The 19,948-nt window shown below is 54.1% G+C and overlaps 1 protein-coding gene across 1 annotated transcript in view; it reads left to right on the plus strand.

Moving 5' to 3' along the window:
* nop2 (NOP2 nucleolar protein homolog (yeast)) overlaps positions 1-18,783 on the plus strand; it is a 61,253-nt gene extending 42,470 nt beyond the window's left edge. The window contains exons 6-16 of the mRNA XM_072275509.1: positions 3,327-3,388; positions 4,189-4,307; positions 7,246-7,445; positions 8,312-8,401; positions 8,713-8,800; positions 9,117-9,257; positions 10,002-10,141; positions 17,072-17,161; positions 17,427-17,549; positions 17,687-17,784; positions 18,384-18,783. Coding sequence (XP_072131610.1) covers positions 3,327-3,388; positions 4,189-4,307; positions 7,246-7,445; positions 8,312-8,401; positions 8,713-8,800; positions 9,117-9,257; positions 10,002-10,141; positions 17,072-17,161; positions 17,427-17,549; positions 17,687-17,784; positions 18,384-18,717 — 1,485 coding nt within the window. The 3' untranslated portion in view covers positions 18,718-18,783. The remainder of the gene's footprint in view (positions 1-3,326; positions 3,389-4,188; positions 4,308-7,245; positions 7,446-8,311; positions 8,402-8,712; positions 8,801-9,116; positions 9,258-10,001; positions 10,142-17,071; positions 17,162-17,426; positions 17,550-17,686; positions 17,785-18,383) is intronic.
* Positions 18,784-19,948: the final 1,165 nt, after the last annotated feature.

The raw sequence follows: 19,948 nt of genomic DNA on the forward strand, positions 1-19,948 counted from the left end.
GCTGCCATTTACATTGAGACTAGCTATGGTAAGCTTCATGGCGGGAGCACACTAGGGCTCAGCAGCTGTGCCCATTTCGGTGAGAGCGGAGGCGCCCTCCACCACACTGTCCGGAAAGAAAGCAAGGTTACTTTTTGCCTTCCGGGCTCGAGCGGTACCAGCGACACCCTGTGACCCACCATCCCCCGTAGGAGCGAGGCTGCTTCTCCCTCTAATGTCCCTTACTAGGTCATCTAGGAAAGATTTTAGTTGCCGTCTGTCGTTCCCCGCCACCGCATTCCTCTTTCCCTTTCCCTTTCGTCTGAGGATGACTCGCAGGGACCTCACCAGCCTCGGCATGCTGGGCCAGCGTAGCGAGGCTAGTTGAGGCCGGTGCTTGGCACCCTCAGAGGTGAGAATAAAATGCTTAATTTCCTCTACAGGTATCAATGGGGACTTCTCAGGAGGGGTGAGGATGTCCATTATTTCACTATCGAAAGAGTCCCCCTCCAACCCGTCACTGCAGACAGAATCCCCATCGGCCTCCCCGCATGTTCCAATAGATGGCTGCGCTTGTGACCCACACCGCGCAGCGGGTACCTCGCTCTTACCTGCCCGCTCCACCGTCGCATCAGCCTCATCCACATTTGCGACAGTGGAGGGACAATCCCCAGGGACTCCCTGCAAGTCATTAATTGCTGGGGTCGACGTGCACAGAAAAACACCCTCCCCAGGGGCAGGCATAGAGGGGAACCCGGCACCTTTGGTCCAAGGGATTCACAAGCAGCCTGGTGCTGAGAATGAGAGAGCTTTGTCTCGTCTCCTCTTACATTATTCGGTACACTGGCCTCCAGAGAGGCGCTGACTTGTAGGTCCTGGGTGGAGGCCTCCAGGGCTGCCTCATTTGTGCAAACAGGGCTATCACAAGCTTTTTGCACAACCACACCATCTTCCCCAGGACTGGTGGCTACATCTGGGGACTCAGGTTTAGAACCAACCCCTACCCGGATTCCCACCCCTTCCTGGGACTCCCCCGCATCTACATCCCCTGCCCTCTTGCGGGAACGTTCCCTTCTCCTCTTCACACCGGAGGAGCACACAGGTGCAGGCTTCACCGATGGGGCGGCGCTCTCTGTTTCCATCGCCCCGTCTGCTTGCGCACCTCCCCGAGCCCCACGCTCCACTTCAGGCGAAATGGGCGTGAGCTCTGCAGCCTCAAAGGCCCGCTTCTTACTGTGTTTGGATTTCCCCTTTGCCTTCTTACTCCGCACAGACTCCACCCCGTCCCCCACCTGAACCACAGGGAGAGGAGCAGGGACCGACCCAACCGTAGGAGTAGGGGTAGGTGCAGGGGCAGGGGCAGGGTGAGGGGCTGGGGCAGGATCACGGGCGGGGGCAGGGTCAGATGCAGGCGCAGACGCACGCGCAGGAGTAGGATCAGGGGGAGAGGTAGCTGGGGCACTGGTGCCCGAAATGGGCTCCCTCGGGTTCCGGGCGGCAGGACAGTCCCTCCGAAAGTGCCCCACCCCCCTGCACGCATGGCACCGTGGGCGCTCGGAGCTCCAGTACACCTGATAATCCACTCCCTCGTGCCGGACAGTAAACCGGCCCTCAACATCGTCCTCCCCTTCCAGCTGCATGAATACCTGACGCTGGAAAGAGATTACGGTGCGGAGGGTGCGTCTCTTAAATTTGTGTCGGATGACAGTGATCTCCGACCTTACTTGCCCTAAACGGGCCAGTGGGGGTAGCAAGTCCTCATTTGGAATGAAAGGCTTAACATGCCCAAGCACGATACGTTGCGTGGGGGCCGTCACCAGCTCCATAGGTAAAAAGATGTTGTCTACCGTGACTCCCCTGCTTAGGGCCCGGTGCACTAGCTCTTCATTCGCCAGATAGAACGGTGGCCAGAATACCACCTTTCCCAACAAGGTCCTCCATTGCCTCCGTACACTTTTCTAGTGTCATTCCAGGGCGCAAAATACATTGCACCCCACGTTCCACCTTCACCGACCGAAACAGGGCGTTGTCCGAGGCCGGGGAGGCAGCCGCCCTTGCGTAACTCCCCGAAGGCCCGCGACTCCCTGGAGACCGGTCCGGCATGCTGGCGCTCTTTCCAGTCCGAGAATCCTACAGCGGTGCCGGTTAGAAGTCCTGGAACGAGTCGAATAACTGGCCGGGAAAGTTTGCAGTCAACAGTTCCTCGCTGGCTCGACGCCAGGAAAGGCTCCGTCGGACTTGCAGAGACCCAGGCCGGGAGAGGCCGAAACGTCCTTCCAGATGCTCCGGCACCAACACCGGACGAAAATCAGGAAAACAATGGAGGAGGAACGTTGCCCCGCTGTCAATGGGGCGGAACGACGGCGTTTGCCTCCGGTTTTGGAGCGAACTGGCTTCCTGGCGAGTTGCCAGCGGCCGCAGCTGGGAGCTACGCAGTTAGCAGCCGCCAACAAACCCAGCCCAAACCGGCAGTAAATCTCCACACCGAGTTTCCACACCAGCGCCGTCACTCACTCGGTTGTCGAAGAGACTTTTAGAGCCACCTCCAAAGTATTCCACGAACTTTATCCAGTAGTTTTGCCTCGATTTCTCCCAGCTCAGTCAGCACAGCTCCTCTCTGTGTCTGACCCCGGGAGTGTGTGATGGGACGGTGTGGAGGGAGCTTCACTCTGTGTCTGGCCCCGGGAGTGTGTGATGGGACAGTGTGGGGGGAGCTTCCCTCTGTCTGATCCCGGGAGTGTGTGATGGGACGGTGTGGGAGGAGTTTCACTCTGTGTCTGACCGAGACAGTGTGTGATGGGACGGTGTTGGGGGAGCTTCACTCTGTGTCTGACCAAGAGAGTCTGTGATGGGACGGTGTGCAGGGAGCTTCACTCTGTGTCTGATCCCGGGAGTGTGTGATGGGATGGTGTGGGAGGAGTTTCACTCTGTTTCTGACCCCGGGAGTCTGTGATGGGACAGTGTGGAGGGAGTTTCACTCTGTGTCTGACCCCGGGAGTGTGTGATGGGACGGTGCGGAGGGAGCTTCACTCTGTGTCTGACCCCGGGAGTGTGTGATGGGACGGTGTGGTGGGAGCTGTCTGACCCCGGGAGTGTGTGATGGGATCATGCGGAGGGAGCTTCACTCTGTGTCTGACCCCGGGAGTGTGTGATGGGACGGTGCGGAGGGAGCTTCACTCTGTGTCTGACCCCGGGAGTGTGTGATGGGATCATGCGGAGGGAGCTTCACGCTCTGATCTGTAGCTTTGCGCTGTAAATGTTGCGGGCACATACAATGTTGGGGGAGTGTGGGAAAGGTGGGGAGAGTGTCACGGCTTGTTATATCCGCCCCTCCCTCTCATCCCCAGCTCTTGCCGATCGAGCGGGCCGCTGAGCGCATGAGGAAGAAACAGAAATCAGCGCAGACTCGGTGAGTGGCTGACGGGTTGAGGTAGGGTGGGGCGGGGGGAATCTTCGTGGTGTGGTTGAGAGAGTTCCCCTTTGTAGGAAGGAGGGACTGAGGGAGCTCCTGGAATAGAATGACTGAGGGAGCTCCACGGAGTCAGGGTCTGGTGGAGAGAGTGGTGTGTGAGCCCAGTGGAGTGTGGACAAACACGGCTCCCCGTGTACAAGACTGGGGAACCCCTAGAGTGGGTTCTGAGGGAGCTCTCCTGTGGCGTGTGCGGGAACTCCTGGCCTGCAGGACTGAGGGAGCACCCCGGGTATAGGAGGCCCCGCGAGTGCGACTGTGGGTGCTCCCTAGATGTACGGCCGAGGGACCTGGATGGGCCTGAATCGCCTTGCATGGGGACGGTGGGGGGTGGTGTGACTGAAGGGGCTCCCTGCCCCTGGGGCTGGGGCCAGAGGGAGCTTCCCGCACATGGGGACGGGGGCCCGCAGGAGCTCTCCGCACAGGCGAGGGGGGTCTGAGTGAGCTTCCTGGGGCAGGGGGTGCTGATGGAGCTCTCTGCACTGGGGAGGGTGGGTGGGGTGTGGCTGAGGGAGTTTCCCGCACGGTGAGGGGGGAGGGGTTGGAGCTGAGGAAGTTCCTCGCATACACAACCAGGACACAGGGGCAGCTCGCTGAATGCAGGAGCGGTGGCCCCCCCCCCCGCCCCCGATGCAGGATTGCAATTGAGGGAGCTCTCCCGGGGAGGGGTGGCGGGTGTGTATGCGAGGGAGGTTCCTGGCAGGAGGGCATAATGACTCAGACGGAGGAATCTGTTCCAGGGCAGTCAAAAAGGATGGAGGGACAGCGGCTGAGGAGGAAGAGGAGGAGGAGGTGAAGATCAACGTGGCAGAGGTCGAGAGGTTCACACTGCCGAGTGGGCAGGAGATTGCCCGGGAAAATATCCTTTCTTGTGTGTTGTGTGTCTGTGTCTCTGCATTGTGTGTGTCGGTCTGTGTTGTGTGTCTGTCTCTGCGTTGTGTGTGTGTGTGTCTCTGAAACAGGCCATACAGCCCAGTTGCTCCATGCTGGCCAGGGTTCCTGTCGAAGCAGGTCTTTATTCTGAGGCCGTGCCCTCGGGTGGCGAAAGTTCCCTCCCCGCGTCCGTTCTGTCCCGGCGACTTCAGCCCCTCGCAGGTCTCAATGAGGTACCACCTGCAACACCCCCGTCATCCGCTGAATTCCGTTGAGTCTGGGCCCAGAGCCGTCTTGCGACCCTCGTATGATCGGCCTCGGGATCTCTCTCGTCAGCTGTCTGCACCGCTGGCCATCTTTCCTTGGATCAGGGGGCCCAAGGTGCCTCTGCAAGTGCTCTCCGGTTCTGTGTCGCAGGCCCGTTGACCAGACTCCCATTTGGGCTCGTGCCTCTTGGCACCCATCCCTCGAACCCTTTGCTACCCCGTGCACTGGAAACGTCGGCTGTTCTGTTCGCTCTTCTCCATCGGCGGTGCCTGGGCCGCGGGGTTCCTGCAGCGTTTTGTCACCCGAGTGCCTTCAGAGTCAGGATCAGGTCTGGTGTCACCGGCGTGTGCTGTCAAATGCATCGTTTTGCAGCAGCATTCCTCTGCAGTGTGTAAAAAAGACCATAAATTACATAAGTATGTAAATAGGTAGATACTTTACTGATCCCAAAGGAAATCAGAGTGTCACAGTAGCCTTACAAGTGCAATATTAGAAGAGAAGTAAGAAAGAATAAAAAACGTTACCTCAAACAGTCTGGCGGGTGGGGAGTGGGGAGGGGTCACCACTTCCCCGGCTATATTCTCATTATGGAGCCTGGTGGCCAAAGGTAAGAATGACCTCATATCGCACTCTTTGGAGCAGCAGAGTGGTCTCAGTCTATGACTAAAAGTGCTCCCTCTCTGCTCAGCCACGGTGGTATGCAGAGGATGAGAATCATTGTCTGCAAATGCCAGGATTTTCCGTCGGGTCCTTTGTTCTGCCAACAACCTGCAGTGTGTCCAGTTTGACAGCCAGCCTTTCAAATCAGATACTGAGCCTGTTGGCATCACCCCTGTTGATGCCATTGCCCCAGCACGCCACCACATAGAAGACTGTACTGGCGACAACAGACTGGTAGAACACATGAAGGAGAGGCCTGCAAACTCCTAAGGACCTCAGTCTCCTCAGGAAGCAGAGGCGACTTTGGCCCTTCTTGTACACAGCCTCTGTGTTGGTTTCCACTCAAGTCTGTCATCCAGATGCACCCCCAGTTACCTGTAGGTCCTCACCACATCCACGTCATCACCATCAGTAGTAACAGGGAGCAGATACATTAAAAAAAAGATTAAATTGAATAAAGAGAGGAAAGCATTAGTAAATCACATCTGCTGCCTTCCCTCATCCACTCTCCCCCAACCTGGTTTCTCCTATCACCTGTCAGACTGTACACCTTTCCCCTGCCCCCACATTTCCTCACTCTGGCTTCTGACCCCCCTTCCCCTCCAGTCCTGCTGAAGGGTTTCAGCCCACCATGTCAGCCGTCACTTCCTTCTGCGGACACCGCCAGGCCTGCTCAGCGCCTCTGGTGTTCTGCAGGAGCTGCTGTAGATTTCGAGCATCTGCCGAATACCTCGCGCTTTTGAATCCTGTCCGGTAGCCTGCCTGGCGCAGTGTCAAGCTACTGGTGGATCGTGTGAGCCCCCCACCCCCCCATTGAGGGATCTCGCATTGGAGTGGCTACCGCGATCCCTCTGCCCTTTTGAGGGATCTCCCTCATCCCCTGTGAGGGATCTCTCATCGGTGGCTGGTGTGGTGCTTCACTCCTTCAAGGGTCTCCCTTCTCTGCCCGAGTGATGCCTTGCCCACTGGGCAGATGCCTCATCGGGAAGGTAAGGTGAAACTTTTAGTTATCCCAAAGGAAATTATTGTTGCAAGGCTGTTCAGTCAGAAAGGCGTGCTTTAAAATACAAACTGTAAGCCTTGACGTTTGGAAAAATACCAAATCCACATTAAAAAGTAATGCAAAATACATGATGTGCAATGAAACCATGTACTTATTTACTTGAGGAGGAGGCGTTGGAGAGTCTTATAGCCACAGGGAGAAAGGATCTGGTGTAATCTGGGAGAAAGGGAGCAGGATTGGGCCGTCTGGCCCATGAAGTCTGCTTCGCCATTCAGTACGATCGTGTTTGTTCAGGCGCTGCTGTCAGCTCCACCTTCTTGCCTTTCCCCCCGCAGTCCTTAATTCTCCTGCTCTGCAAAAATCTTAGCAATCTACGCCGGACATATTTTTAACGGTACATTTCTTCCCTGGGTAGGGAATCCCACAGATTCACTTCTCTCTGGGGAGAGCAGTTTCTCCCCAGCTCTGCCCTAAATCTACTCCCCTGAATCTTGAGACCTTGTCCGCCTAGTTCCAGCCTCACCTGCTGGCGGGTGCAGCTTCCCAACCTACGTAGTCTGTCCCTTTCATGACTTTCGATGTTTCTCCGAGACCTCTCATTCTTCTGGAACCCAGCAAGTATAATCCCAGGCGACTCGGCCTCGCCTTGTAGACTTAACACCCCCTCATCTCCAGAATCAGCCTGGTGAACTCAACCTGTTCTGCACCACCTCCAAAGCCAGGATATCCTACCCCAAGTGAGGGGACCAGAACTGCACACAGTACTCCAGGTGCCGCCCCACCAGCACCCTGTACGGTTGCAGCATGACCTCCCTCCTCTTAAATGCAATCCCTTCTGGAAATGATTGCATTTCAACATTGCATCTGCCGTCTCGATGACCTGTTGCACCTGCTGAGCCACCAAGCTCCCTTGTGGAATCTCTTGACTTTGGAGAGTGTGTGAGGCGGGCCGGTAGGGGAGGGCCCTGTTACCCTTTCCTTCACTCCATCCTACCCAGCCAGCCCCCGGACCTGAAGCTGATCTTCCAGAGGATCCAGGACACCCTGGAGGTGCTGGCGGATTTCCGCGCGAGACGGGAGGAGGGCCGGGACCGGCAGGAGTACCTGCAGGTCCTCCGCAGAGACCTGGCCACCTACTACAGCTACAACAGCTACCTGATCGAGAAGCTGATGGAGTTGTTCCCTCTGCCCGAGGTGGGGAACGGCAGGGGCGGGATGGAAGAGGCGGGGAGAGATGTGAAGAAAGGAGGAGGGAGGATGGAAAGGGGAAGGAAGGAAGGGAGAGATGGCAAAAATAAGGAGACCAGTGAAGGGAAGAGGGTAAGAGGAAGGGGAAGGAGAAGGAGGTAGCGGTGAGCACAACGCTCTACAGTCCCAACGACCCCGGTTCAGTTCCCGCCGCTGCCTGTGAAGAGTTTGTACGTTCTCCGCGTGACGGCATGGGTTTCCTCCGGGTGCCCTGGTTTCCTCCCACAGTCCAAAGGCGTACCGGTTGGTAGGTTATTGGCATCCGTTAGTCTTGTGAGACCATGGATTTGCACCTTGGAAGGTTTCCAGGGTGCAGGCCTGGGCAAGGTTGTATGGAAGACCGGCAGCTGCCCATGCTGCAAGTCTCCCCTCTCCACGCCACCAATGTTGTCCAAGGGAAGGTCATTAGGACCGATACAGCTTGGCACCAGTGTCGTCGCAGAGCAATGTGTGGTTAAGTGCCTTGCTCAAGGACACAACACGCTGCCTCAGCTGAGGCTCGAACTCACGACCTTCAGATCACTAAACCAACGCCTTAACCACTTGATCACGCGGGTTGGTAGGTTAATTGGACATTGTAACTTGCCCCGTGAGGGGGCGAGGGTTAAATTGGGAGGTTGCTGGACGGTTAAAATAAAGAGAACGGGAGAAAGAGGGAGCAGGGGAGGGGAGCGGGGGGGAGAATGGGGAAAGGGCAGGGGAGTGGGAAGAAGGGAAGAGAGAGGGAGGAGGGAACGGACCGAAGGGAGGACGACGAGGAGACGGAGAGCAGCCCTCACCCTCCTGTGACCCCCCTTCACCTTCCTTCACAGCTGCTGGAGTTCCTGGAGGCCAGTGAGGTTCAGCGACCCGTGACCGTCCGTACCAACACCCTGAAAACCCGCCGGCGAGACCTGGCCCAGGTGAGGTGGGGTGTGGTTGGGGCTGGAGAGGTGGGACGTCTCGGCTGGAGGGGAAGGTGGCGGGCATCGGCTGGGGAGAAGGGAAGAGATACCCGGGGTGGAGGTGGGTCGGACAACTGGAGCCCATGGGGCGCCTGATGGAGTGGGGTCAGTCTCGGCTGTGGTGAGTGCGTAGGGGGTGTGGGGGGGATATGTGTTGTCTCTCCATACATGACTTCCCCCCACCCTCTCTCCACATGAGGGACGGTGTGTGGGTGGGGAGAGCGTAGTAACTGAGACTGCCTGACCTTAGTCGCCCCTTCTCCGCACAGGCACTGATCAACCGCGGGGTGAACCTGGACCCGCTGGGCAAGTGGTCCAAGACTGGCCTGGTCATCTTCGACTCTGCCGTGCCCATCGGTGAGTTCAGGGGTGAGGTGGGGGAGAGGTTCTGTCTGTCTCCCACCCTCTGTCGCCATCATTGCTCCCTGTCTGCCCCCCACCGGCCCGCGGCTCCCCCCTTCCCCCTTTTCAACACTCCTCCTCTTCCCACCCCCTGACCTATCTCAGCTCTATTCCTGCTGCCTTCCCTCCCTAACCCCCACCCAAGGTTTCCACCCCCTCCTGCGTCCCCTTCTCTCCCTCCCCTGTCTTCCCCCATTCCCTCCTTTTCCTCCTGTTCCGTTCCTCCCCCCCCCCCCACCTGGGACTCTCTGACGCTGTCCTCTGCCCCCAGGAGCCACCCCCGAGTACCTCGCAGGCCACTATATGCTCCAGGGTGCCTCCAGCCTGCTGCCAGTGATGGCCCTCGCCCCTCAGGAGGGAGAGGTGCTCCTCGACATGAGCTGCGCCCCGGGGGGGAAGACTACCTACTGCGGTGAGTGGGAAGGGTGAGGGGGGGGTACAGGGAGGTGGGGCGTTGGAGAGGCAGAAAGAAAGGAGTGTAACAGGGAGAGTGGCGGACGGGGATGCAGAGAGCGTGAGTCGAGGTATGAGTGTGCGAGGGGAGGGAGAGGTGAGGGGGTGCAGTAGATAGGGAGTGTGCAGAGAAGGGGGCCAACAGCGGGAGCGGCGGGTGGGGCGCAGAGGAGACCGGCAGGGGGTGAGCAGGGAGCGGAGAGGCAGAGGGAGAAGGGAGGTGAGGGCAGCTGTGGCGGGGGGGCAGGGAGCGTGGGAGGAAGAGGTGGATGGGGGAGGGAGTGGTGGACGAGGGGGAGAGTAGGAGGGAGAGGTGCATGAAAGAGGGAGAGAGAGTGGTGGATGAGGGAGGGAGAGTGGAAGGAAGAGGGGATAAGGCCAGAGGGAGAGGAGGTTGTGGAGAGAATGAGGGAGTGTGAGTGGATGGGGAAAGCGGACGGTGGTGGGGGAGAGAAGAAGAAGTGGCAGACGAGAGGTACAAGAAAAGGCAGAGAGGAAAGTGAGGGAGTGGAATGGGAAGACAGACAGGAAGAAGGTGTTGGGGAGATGAGAAGAAAGAAAGGGGAGAGGGTCAGAGGAGAGAGGTGAAAAGTGGGGGAGAGTTGAGAAGGGCAATGGATGGAGTCACAGGGGTAAATTTGGCAGATGGGAGGGAGGGGCAGGTGGGGATGCCCTGGGTCTGACGCCCCTTGTTGACACACAGCCCAGTTAATGAAGAATACGGGGGTAATTGTGGCCAACGACCCCAGCGCAGAGCGTCTGCGCAGTGTGGTGGGGAACCTTCACCGGCTCGGTGTCACCAACACCATCGTCTCCAACTGCGACGGCAGAGACTTCCCTAAGGTACGTCCTCAGCAATGCTCCCTCCTTTTCACAGCCGCGCAGACCAGCCACTGCCCAGGGCAGGAAATTCGTGCACAGCCTGAAAACTGAATTGAATTTATTTTTTCATGAGGAGTAAAAATCTTTATGTTACACCTCTGTCTAAATGTGCAATGTGCAATTTTTAGTAATTTGTAGTAAATATTATGTACAACAGGACAGTCAATATAGTAGAGAAATAGAGTTATATCAGCGTGTATTAATCAGTCTGATGGCCTGGTGGAAGAAGCTGTCCCAGAGCCTATTGGTCCTGGCTTTTATGCTGCAGTACTGCTTCCCAGATGGTAGTAGCTGGAACAGTTTGTGGTTGGGGTGACTCAGGTCTCCAAAGATCCTTCAGGCCCTTTTTACACACCTGTCTTTGTAAATGTCCTGAATAGTGGGAAGTTCACATCTACAGATGCGCTGGGCTGTCTGCACCACTCTCTGCAGAGTCCTGCGATTGAGGGAAGTACGGTTCCCATACCAGGCAGTGATGCAGCCAGTCAGGATGCTCTCAATTGTGCCCCTGTAGAAAGTTAATCTAAATGTTAACATTTAACTTTTTAAAATATTGACATAGTATTTACGGCAATTTAAATGTTTTGAAATATGCATACTATGAATATCTAGAGTGAAAATTGGAAAAAAAAATCACAGGCTTTTGATTTTATTTGTTGAAGTGTGTCATGAAATACAGAACTGCAAAGAAAATCTTTTGCGTTTCTCATCTGTCTGTATGACAAATCCACTGTCTATAAACACCGTCCAGCTTAATTTTGCATCCAGATGAAAGATGCATCTAAATCCTCGTTAGATCATCCAATGGTTCTACTCCTCGATTATTTCTGGATTTACATTGGATTAAATTTACAAGACCAAATCCGCGTTTGCAGTTAGCACTGGGAGCTTGAAAATTTCCAACAATGTCAACAAAAATTGTCAGTTCTGCAAATTCTTAGCTTCTTGGTGCATAGTTCACAAATCAATCGCCATCTTAATTGAACCAGTTTCAGTTTTCTCAGAAACGACATTTGAAATCACAGTGTTGCTGCCATCTTTTTGAGGTAACGCGCTTGTCGTAGTTCGCAATGGTAGCTGAGAATTATTTTGCCAGTCTTACAGCATTCTCATTTCCAAATTCAAAATCAGTTGTATTTGCAACAGCAGCAGGGTCGAAAATTGCCATTCTCTGAACTCATCTAATTCGGGAAATCTATTGTCCAAGTGATTGCACGCATGTTGAACAGTATCGGTGCCAGAACTAACAGATGCAAGCAGATCTTTCACCTTGTCACTCCAATAAACGGTATCGCCGAGATACTGTGACCGTAACTTGTTAAATTTTGCTTCTGCCTACTGCAACGCTTCAATTGGAGTTGGACAGCTTTTCTGAAGGAATTTGCAGAGATGCCAGGTCTTTCTGAAACAACGTTGAGGAAAGTTAATGTTACTCGATCAGGTAGAGTAGTCAAAATCTTCAGGCAGTAGTTGCTGATTGGATCGTAACATTCATTAACTTAATTTTTTTGCTAAATATGAAAAAGGATGTCAAAAGTTTCTTTGGATACATAAAGTGTAAAAGAGAGGTGAGAGTGGACGTTGGACCGTTAGAAAACAATGCTGGAGAGGTAGTAATGGGGTACGAGGAAACTGCAGACGAACTGATTAAGTATTTTGCATCAGTCTGCACGGTGGAAGACACTATAGTAGAAGTTCGAGAGTGTCAGGAGGCAGAATTGTGTGAATTTGCAATTACTTAGGGAGCATTTTCTCAGGACACTGAAAGATCTGAAGGTAGATAAGTCACCTGGACCAGATAGTGTACACCTCAGGGCTCTCAAAGAGGTGACTGAAGAGAATGTGCAGACATTAGTAATGATCTTAAGAGGTGACTAGATTCCGAAATGGTTCTGGAGGAATAGAAAACTGCAATTGTCACACCACTTTTCAAAATGGGAAGGAAATAAATTTACCTGCTCCATTTCCAACATATATATATATCTCTCCCTCTCCCTCTCCCTCCCCCCTCCCCCCTCCCCCCGCCTCCCCCTCTCCCCCCGCCTCCCCCTCCCCCTCTCCCCCTTATATCTGCCGATGTCTATTATAAGCCCACTGACTCTCACAGCTACCTGGACTATACCTCTTCCCACCATGCCTTCGTCTCTGCCGCATCTGCTGTCAGGATGAGGTATTTCATTCTAGGGTAAAGGAGATGTCCTGCTCCTACAAAGAAAGGGGCTGCCCTTCCTCCACCATCAATGCTGCCCTCAACCGCGTCTCTTCCATTTTGCGCATGCCTGTCCTCCCAACAGTCCACCAGCGATGGGGTTCCTCTTGTCCTCACCTACCACCCCACCAGCCTTGGCACATAATTCTCCGCAGCTTCCGCCATCTCCAACAGGATCCCACCACCAAGCACATCTTTCCCTCCCTTCCACTTTCTGCTTTCCACAGGGATCGCTCCCTACACGACTCCCTTGTCCATTCGTCTCTCCCCACCGATCTCCCTCCTGGCACTTAACCTTGCAAGCAGAACAAGTGCTATATCTGCCCTTGCACCTCCTCCCTCACTACCATTCAGGGCCTCAGACAGTCCTTCCAGGTGAGGCGACACTTCACCTGTGAGTCTGTTCGGGTCGTCTACTGCGTCTGGTGTGGCCTCTTGTATGTTGGTGAGTCCCGCCGTGGATTGGGAAACCACTTCACCAAGCACATACCAGAAAAAGCAGGATATCTCCCGTGGCCACACACTTCAATTCCACTTCCCGTTCCCATTCCGATATGTCCATCCGTGTCCTCCTCTACTGTCGCGATGAGGCCACTCTCAGGTTGGAGGAACACCACCATATATTCTGTCTGGGCAGCCTCCAACCTGATGGTATGAACATGGATTTCTGGAGCCCAGTAATACCATTCCCGTTTCCCTCTCTCACCTTTCCTCTTACCTGCCCATCACCTCCGTCTGATGCTCCCCCTTTTCTTTATTTTCCATGGCCTTCTTCCTCTCCTATTAGATTCCCCCTTCTCCAGCCCTGTACCTCTTTCACCAATCAACTTCCCAACTCTTTACTTCACCCCTCCCCCCTCCCAGTTTCACCTTTCACCCTGTGGTTCTTCCTCCCCCCCTCCACCCCATCTTTTAACTCTGACTCCTCATCTTCTTTTGTCCAGTCCTGATGAAAGGTTTCAGCCCAAAATGTCAACTGTACTCTTTTCCATAGATGCTGCCTGTCCTGCTGAGTTCCTCCAGCATTTTCTGTGCATTTTGCAAGGAAGTAACAGACCAGTTAGCCTGACCTGAGTGGTTGGGAAGATGTTGGGATCGATCATTAAGGATGGAGCTTCAGGATACTTGGTGGCACACCATAAAATAGACCGTAGTCACCATGGTTTCCTCGAGGGAGAATCTCATCTGACAAACCTGTTGGAATTCTCTGAAGAGATAACAAGCAGGACAGACAAAGGAGAATTGGTGGATGTTGTGTACTTAGATTTTCAGAAGGCCTTTGACAAGGTGTCACACATAGAAACATAGAAAACCTACAGCACAATACAGGCCATTCAGCCCACAAAGCCGAACATGTCCCTACCTCAGAACTACCTAGGCTTTACCCATAGCCCTCTATTTTTCAAGCTACATGTAGCTAAACAGGAGTCTCTTAAAAGACCCTATCATTTAAATTATGAGAACACTCAGCCTCTTTTATTGTCATTTAGAAATGCATACATGCATTAAGAAATGATACAATGTTTCTCCAGAGTGATATCACAGAAAACAAGACAGACCAAAGACTAACACTGACAGAACCACATAATTATAACATATAGTTACAACAGTGCAAAGCAATACCATAATTTGATGAAGAACAGTCCAGAGGCGCAGTAAAAAAAATAGTCTCAAAAGTCCCCGAGTCGATTGATTTCCCGAGTCCCTGATAGCAGGCGGCAAACAGGAGAAACTCCCTGCCATAAACCTCCAGACACCGTCAACTTGCCGATGCCTTGGAAGCAGCCGACCACAACCGACCCTGAGTCCATCCGTCTGAAAACTTCGAGCTTCTGAGCAGCCCCTCCGATACAGCCTCCCGAGCGCCATCCTCTGCCGAGCACCTTCGAACTCTCCCCAGCCGCTGAAACACGCAAAGCCGAGGATTTTGGGGCCTTCAGCTCCGGAGATTCCGGTTACCACACAGTAGCAGCGGTAGCAAAGCAGTCATTTCAGAAGTTTTCCAGATGTTCAGCTATGCACTCACGTACGTCTCCATCAAATCAGAATTCTGCACGGTCCCCTACTTGACAGATAACAGATATTCATCACTGTCATCGTGCCACCATCTTCTCCCGCTTTTATTTCCACCTCCAATACCGCCGCCGGCAGCCCATTCCACGCACTCACCACTCTCTGCGTAAAATAACTTACCCCTAACATCTCCGCTGTACCTTCTTCCAGGCATCTTAAAACTATGCCCTCTTGTGCTAGCCATTTCAGCCCTGGGAAAAAGCCGCTGACTATCCACACGATCAATGCCTCTCATCTTATACACCTCTATCAGGTCCCCTCTCATCCTCCGTCACTCCAAGGAGAAAAGGCAGAGTTCACTCAACCTATCCTCATAAGGAATGCTCCCAAATCCAGGCAACGCCCTTGTAAATCTCCTCTGCACCCTTTCTATGGTTTCCACGTCCTTCGGACAGTGAGGCGACCAGAACTGAGCAAAGTACTCCAAGTGGGGTCTGACCAGGGTCCTATATAGCTGCAACATCACCTCTCTTAATTCCATGATTGATGAAGGCCAATGCACTGTATGCCTTCTTAACCACAGAGTCAACCTGCGTAGCAGCTTTGAGTGTCCTATGGACTCGAACCCCAAGATCCCTCTGATCCTCCACACTGCCAAGAGTCTTACCATTAATGCTATATTCTGCCATCATATTTGACTTACCAAAATGAACCACCTCACACTTATCTGGATTGAACTCCATCTGCCACTTCTCAGCCCAGATTAGCATCCTATCAATGTCCCATTGTAACCTCTGACAGCCCTCCAGACTATCCACAACACCCCCAACCTTTGTGTCATCAGCAAATTTACTAACCCAACCCTCCACTTCCTCATCCAGGTCATCTATAAAAATCACAAACATTTTTTAACAAGTTAAGAGCCCATGGTATTACAGGAAAGATTCTAGCATTGATAAAGCGGAGGCTGACTGGCAGAAGGCAAAGAGTAGGAATAAAGGGAGCCTTTTCTGGCTGCCTGGCAGTGACGAGTGGTGTTCCACAGGGGTCTGTGTTGGGACCAATTCTTTTTACATTATATGTCAAATGACTTGAATGGTGGAATTGATGGCTTTGTGGCCATGTTTGCGATCAATACGAAGACCTGTGAAGAAACATGTCATTTGGATGAAGTAGAGAGGCTACAGAAGGAGTTAGACAGATTAGGAGATATGGGCAAAGAAATGGCAGATGGAATACAGTGTTGGGAAGTGTATGGTCGCGCACCTTGGCAGAAGAAATAAAAAGGTAGACTCCTTTCTAAATGGAGAGAAATTTCAAAACTCTGAGGGGCAAAGGGACTTGGGAGTGCTTGTGCAGGATTCCCTAAAGGTCAATTTGCTGACTGAGTCAGTGGTGAGGAAGCCAGATTTAATGTCCGCATTCGTTTTGAGGGGACTGGAATACAAAAGCAAGGATGTAATGTTGATACTTTGTAAAGCACAGGTGAAGCCACACGTGGAGTTTTGTGAGCAGGTTTGGGCCCTTTATCAGAGAAAGGACCTGCTGAAACTGGAGACGGTTCGAAGGAGGTGCATGAAAATGATTCCAGGATTGAAAGGCTTGTCGTATGAAGAGTGTTTGGCTCTGGGCCTCCACTCACTGGAGTTCAGAAGAATGAGGGGTGGCCTTGATAGAGTGGGTGTGGAGAGGACGTTTCCTATGGTGGGAGAGCCTCGGACCAGAGGGCACAGCCTCAGAGTTGAGAGGCGTCCACTTTGAAATAGCTCCCTCCGGCCCTTCGAGCCACGATTCAATCCTCATGGGACGGGTTACCGTGACCAATTAATTTACCTGCCGGTTCGCCTTGGGACTGTGGGAGGAAACCAGAGCACCCAGAGGAGACCCACCCAGTCACGGGGAGAGAACGTCCAAACTCCTTGCAGGCAGGGATGGGAATTGAACCAGGGTCGCTGGGACTGCCGAGCGCTGTGCCCACCATTGTGCTACTGTGCCGGCCCATTTTGGAACAGAGATGAGGAATTTTTTTTTATACGGCCAAAAGGAGGGGAATCGGTTGATTTCGGTGTCACAGGCGGCTCTGGAGGCCAATTCTGGGTATGTTTGAGGCAGAGGCTGATAGATTCCTGGTTAGTCAGGGCATGGAGGGATACGGGGAGAAAGCAGGAGACTGGGGCTGAGACGGAAAATTAGATCAGCCATGATGAAATGGCAGAGCAGACTCAATGGGCCCAATGGCCAAATTCTGCTCTTATATCTTATGGTCTTGACACTGGATCAAAACTTTGTAAATCCTCTTTATGAACTCGAGAGATTCTGCAAATGTTGGAAATCCGGAGTAACGCAGGCACAAGATGCTGCGGGAAGTCTGGCAACACAGGCTCTGTGCGCGGGAGCATTTCGGTGGCTGGCATCGGGTGCAGGGGCCTGGGAAGGGGAGAGTAAACTGGGCTGGTTCACCCCACTCCCTCCCTGACCTGGGGGCGGTGGAACAGGGAAAGGGAGCGTGACCTGGGGACTGGTTTAAAGAACCCCCCCCCCTCCCCTTCCCAAACCCAGAGCCCAGATTGTGGGACAGTGATCGGGAGGGTAAAGCCAGGACTGACTCACCACTGGCTGGGTTTCTGGGTGGTGTGGTGGGGGTAACTCACTGTGCACTGTTTGCCCAGGTGATGGGGGGATTTGATCGGGTACTGCTGGACGCGCCCTGCAGCGGGACCGGTGTCATCTCAAAGGATCCCAGTGTCAAGACCAACAAGGTGTGTGGAGCCCCGCGTACACCTGACCCTCGAGCACCGTCCCGTGGCCTCGTCTTCCTCCCTGTCCCCCCCTCCATTCACCCCATTCTTTCCTCCTCCTGCTTTCTGCCCCTTCCCTCTTCATGCCTCCGCCATCCCCTTTCCCTCCACCTTTCCCCTCCCCCTCGCCCTGCCGTGCCCCACTCCAACCCATCTCGCCTTGCCCTGCCCCTTCTCACCCCACCACCCCCACCTTGCCCACACTGACTCTGCCGCTCCCCCACAGGAGGACATTGACATTAAGAAGTGTGCTCAGCTCCAGAAACAGCTGCTGCTCTCGGCCATCGACTCTGTGGATGCGAACTCCCAGACGGGCGGTTACCTCGTCTACTCTACCTGTTCCATCACGGTGAGTGTGTTGGGGACCCGGCTGGGGCTCAGCCCTCTGTCTCTCCCATCGTCAGCCCGACCTACCCTGCCCACCCATCCTCTTTGACTGACTCTCTCTCTCTCTCTCTCTCTCTCTGTCTCGCCACCCCTCCACAGGTCGAGGAGAACGAGTGGGTTGTGGACTACGCTTTGAAGAAACGTAACGTAAAGCTTGTATCCACGGGTCTGGAGTTTGGCGTGGAAGGTTTCACAAAGTAAGGCCCGCTTTCCCCTTGGCCTGCGTTTACCCCTCGGTCTGTTTACTGGGTCTGTGTTTACCCCTCGGTCGGTTTACTGAGTCTGTGTTTACCCCTTGGTCTGTTTACTGGGTCTGTGTTTACCCCTCGGTCTGTTTATTGGGTCTGTGTTTACCCCTCGGTCTGTTTAGTGGGTCTGCATTTATATATCAGTCTGTTTACTGGGTCTGTGTTTACCCCTTGGTCTGTTTACTGGGTCTGTGTTTACCCCTCAGTCTGTTTACTGGGTCTGCGTTTACCCCTCGGTCTGTTTACTGGGTCTGTGTTTACCCCTCGGTCTGTTTTCCGGGTCAGTGTTTACCCCCACTCCCAGTCTGCATTTACCCCACTTCTGTCTTTTTAACCAGCCCCTCCTTGGCCTGTGTTTAATAACTCCCCTCCTCTGGCCTGTTTAACTCCCCCCCCCCCCCCGGTCTGCATTTACCCTCACCCCACCCTGTGTTTAACTCTCCCCTCCTAGTTGGTGTTTACTCCTAGTTTGTTATGCCAGGGGTCCTGTTCTGCTGTTACTGACCTCTCTCCTCCCCCCCCCCCCCCCCCGTTGTTGCCCTTCTCAGGTTTCGGGAGCGCCGGTTTCACCCCTCCCTCAAGCTCTGCCGTCGCTTCTACCCGCACACCCACAACATGGACGGGTTCTTCGTGGCCAAGCTCCGCAAGTTTGCCAACTCACTGCCGCCGGCCCCTACCCCTGCCCCTGCCCCTTCCCTGGCCCCCTCCCCCACCGGGGCACAGGCCATACCCGCGCCCGCACCGGTAGACCCCGTGCCCGAGAAAGGCAGGGCCCCAGCCAGCGGGCGCCCCCGCCGCAGGATGGGCACAGCGTCCAGGATGCAGAAGGCCCTCCAGTTACGCAAGATGAAGGCAAAGTTCAGGAGGAAGAAGGCTTTGTGAGGGGAGGGTGGCTGCACGCTGGTCCGGGAGTCTGTTTTTATATAGAATAAAAATCGGTCACTTCTCCTTGCCCTGTCTGCACTCGTATGTGGGTAGCAGGCGCGCGGTTTGTGTGTGGGGAGGGGGAGGTGTTAGGAATGGACTCCCAGCGCTTGCTACCCTTGTGAGGGAGCAGGAATAATTTGCCAGGCACCGAAGTCCAGAGCAAGACAGTCTGGCCCCACTTGGAGGCACTCAGTGTCCCTCGGAGGAGGACGGTTGACATACTGGCTCGAGGTGTGTGTGAGTGTGTGTCTCTATGTGAGTGTGAGTGTGTGTCTGTGTATGCGTGTGTGTGTGTGTCTGTGCGAGAGTGTGTCTGTGTGCGTGAGTGTGTGTGTGTCTCTGCGAGTGTGTGTGACTGTGTGTGTGTGTGTCTCTGTATGTGTGTGTGTGGGTGTGTGTGTGCGTGAGTGTGTGTGTGTGTGTGTGCCTGTCTGTCTGTCGCTGTCAGTAACAAGGCCAGTTTAAAGCAAGCAAGGTTGCGTAGGGGTAGGCAGGAGCTAGCGAGGTGGAACCCCGCCCTAGGACAGGTGGAGGGGGAGGAACGGAGGCAGAGGGTGAATGATGGGCAGGTAAAGTCAAGTGGGAAAAGAGAGGGGAAAGGATGGAGGAGAGAGCAGGGTTGAAGAGCAGCAGACTGCAGGTGCTCGGTGGGGTTGAGGGTGTCAGGTAACATCTACAGAGAGAAGTAAAGGCCAAGATCCTTTCTCAGGACTGGAAAGGACGGGGGCAGAAGCCTGAATGATAAAGTCTGGCGTGGATGGGGGTGGGAAAGAGCACAGGCTGGCGGGTGATGGAGGGGGGTTGTGTGAGAAGCTGAGGGACGTGGGTGAAAGTGGCAACAGGACGGAGGAGTTCAGTTCAGTTTTTGTTTACTGTCATTTAGCAATGCATACATTAAAAATGATACAATGTTCCTCCACAATGATATCACTATAAAACACAGGACAAACCAAGACTAAAACTGACAAAACCACATAATTATAACATATAGTTACAACAGTGCAAGGCAATACCGTAATTTGATAAAGAGCAGACCATGGGCACGGTAAAAAAAAGCCTCAAAGTCCTGATAGACTCACCATCCCACGCAGACGACAGAAGAGAGAAACTCTCCCCGCCATGAATCTCCAGGTGCCACCAACTCGCCGATGCAGCACCATTGGAGGCACCCGACTCTGAGTCCATC

Source organism: Mobula birostris, chromosome 13 (assembly GCF_030028105.1).
Source record: "Mobula birostris isolate sMobBir1 chromosome 13, sMobBir1.hap1, whole genome shotgun sequence".
Taxonomy (NCBI): Eukaryota; Metazoa; Chordata; class Chondrichthyes; order Myliobatiformes; family Myliobatidae; genus Mobula; species Mobula birostris.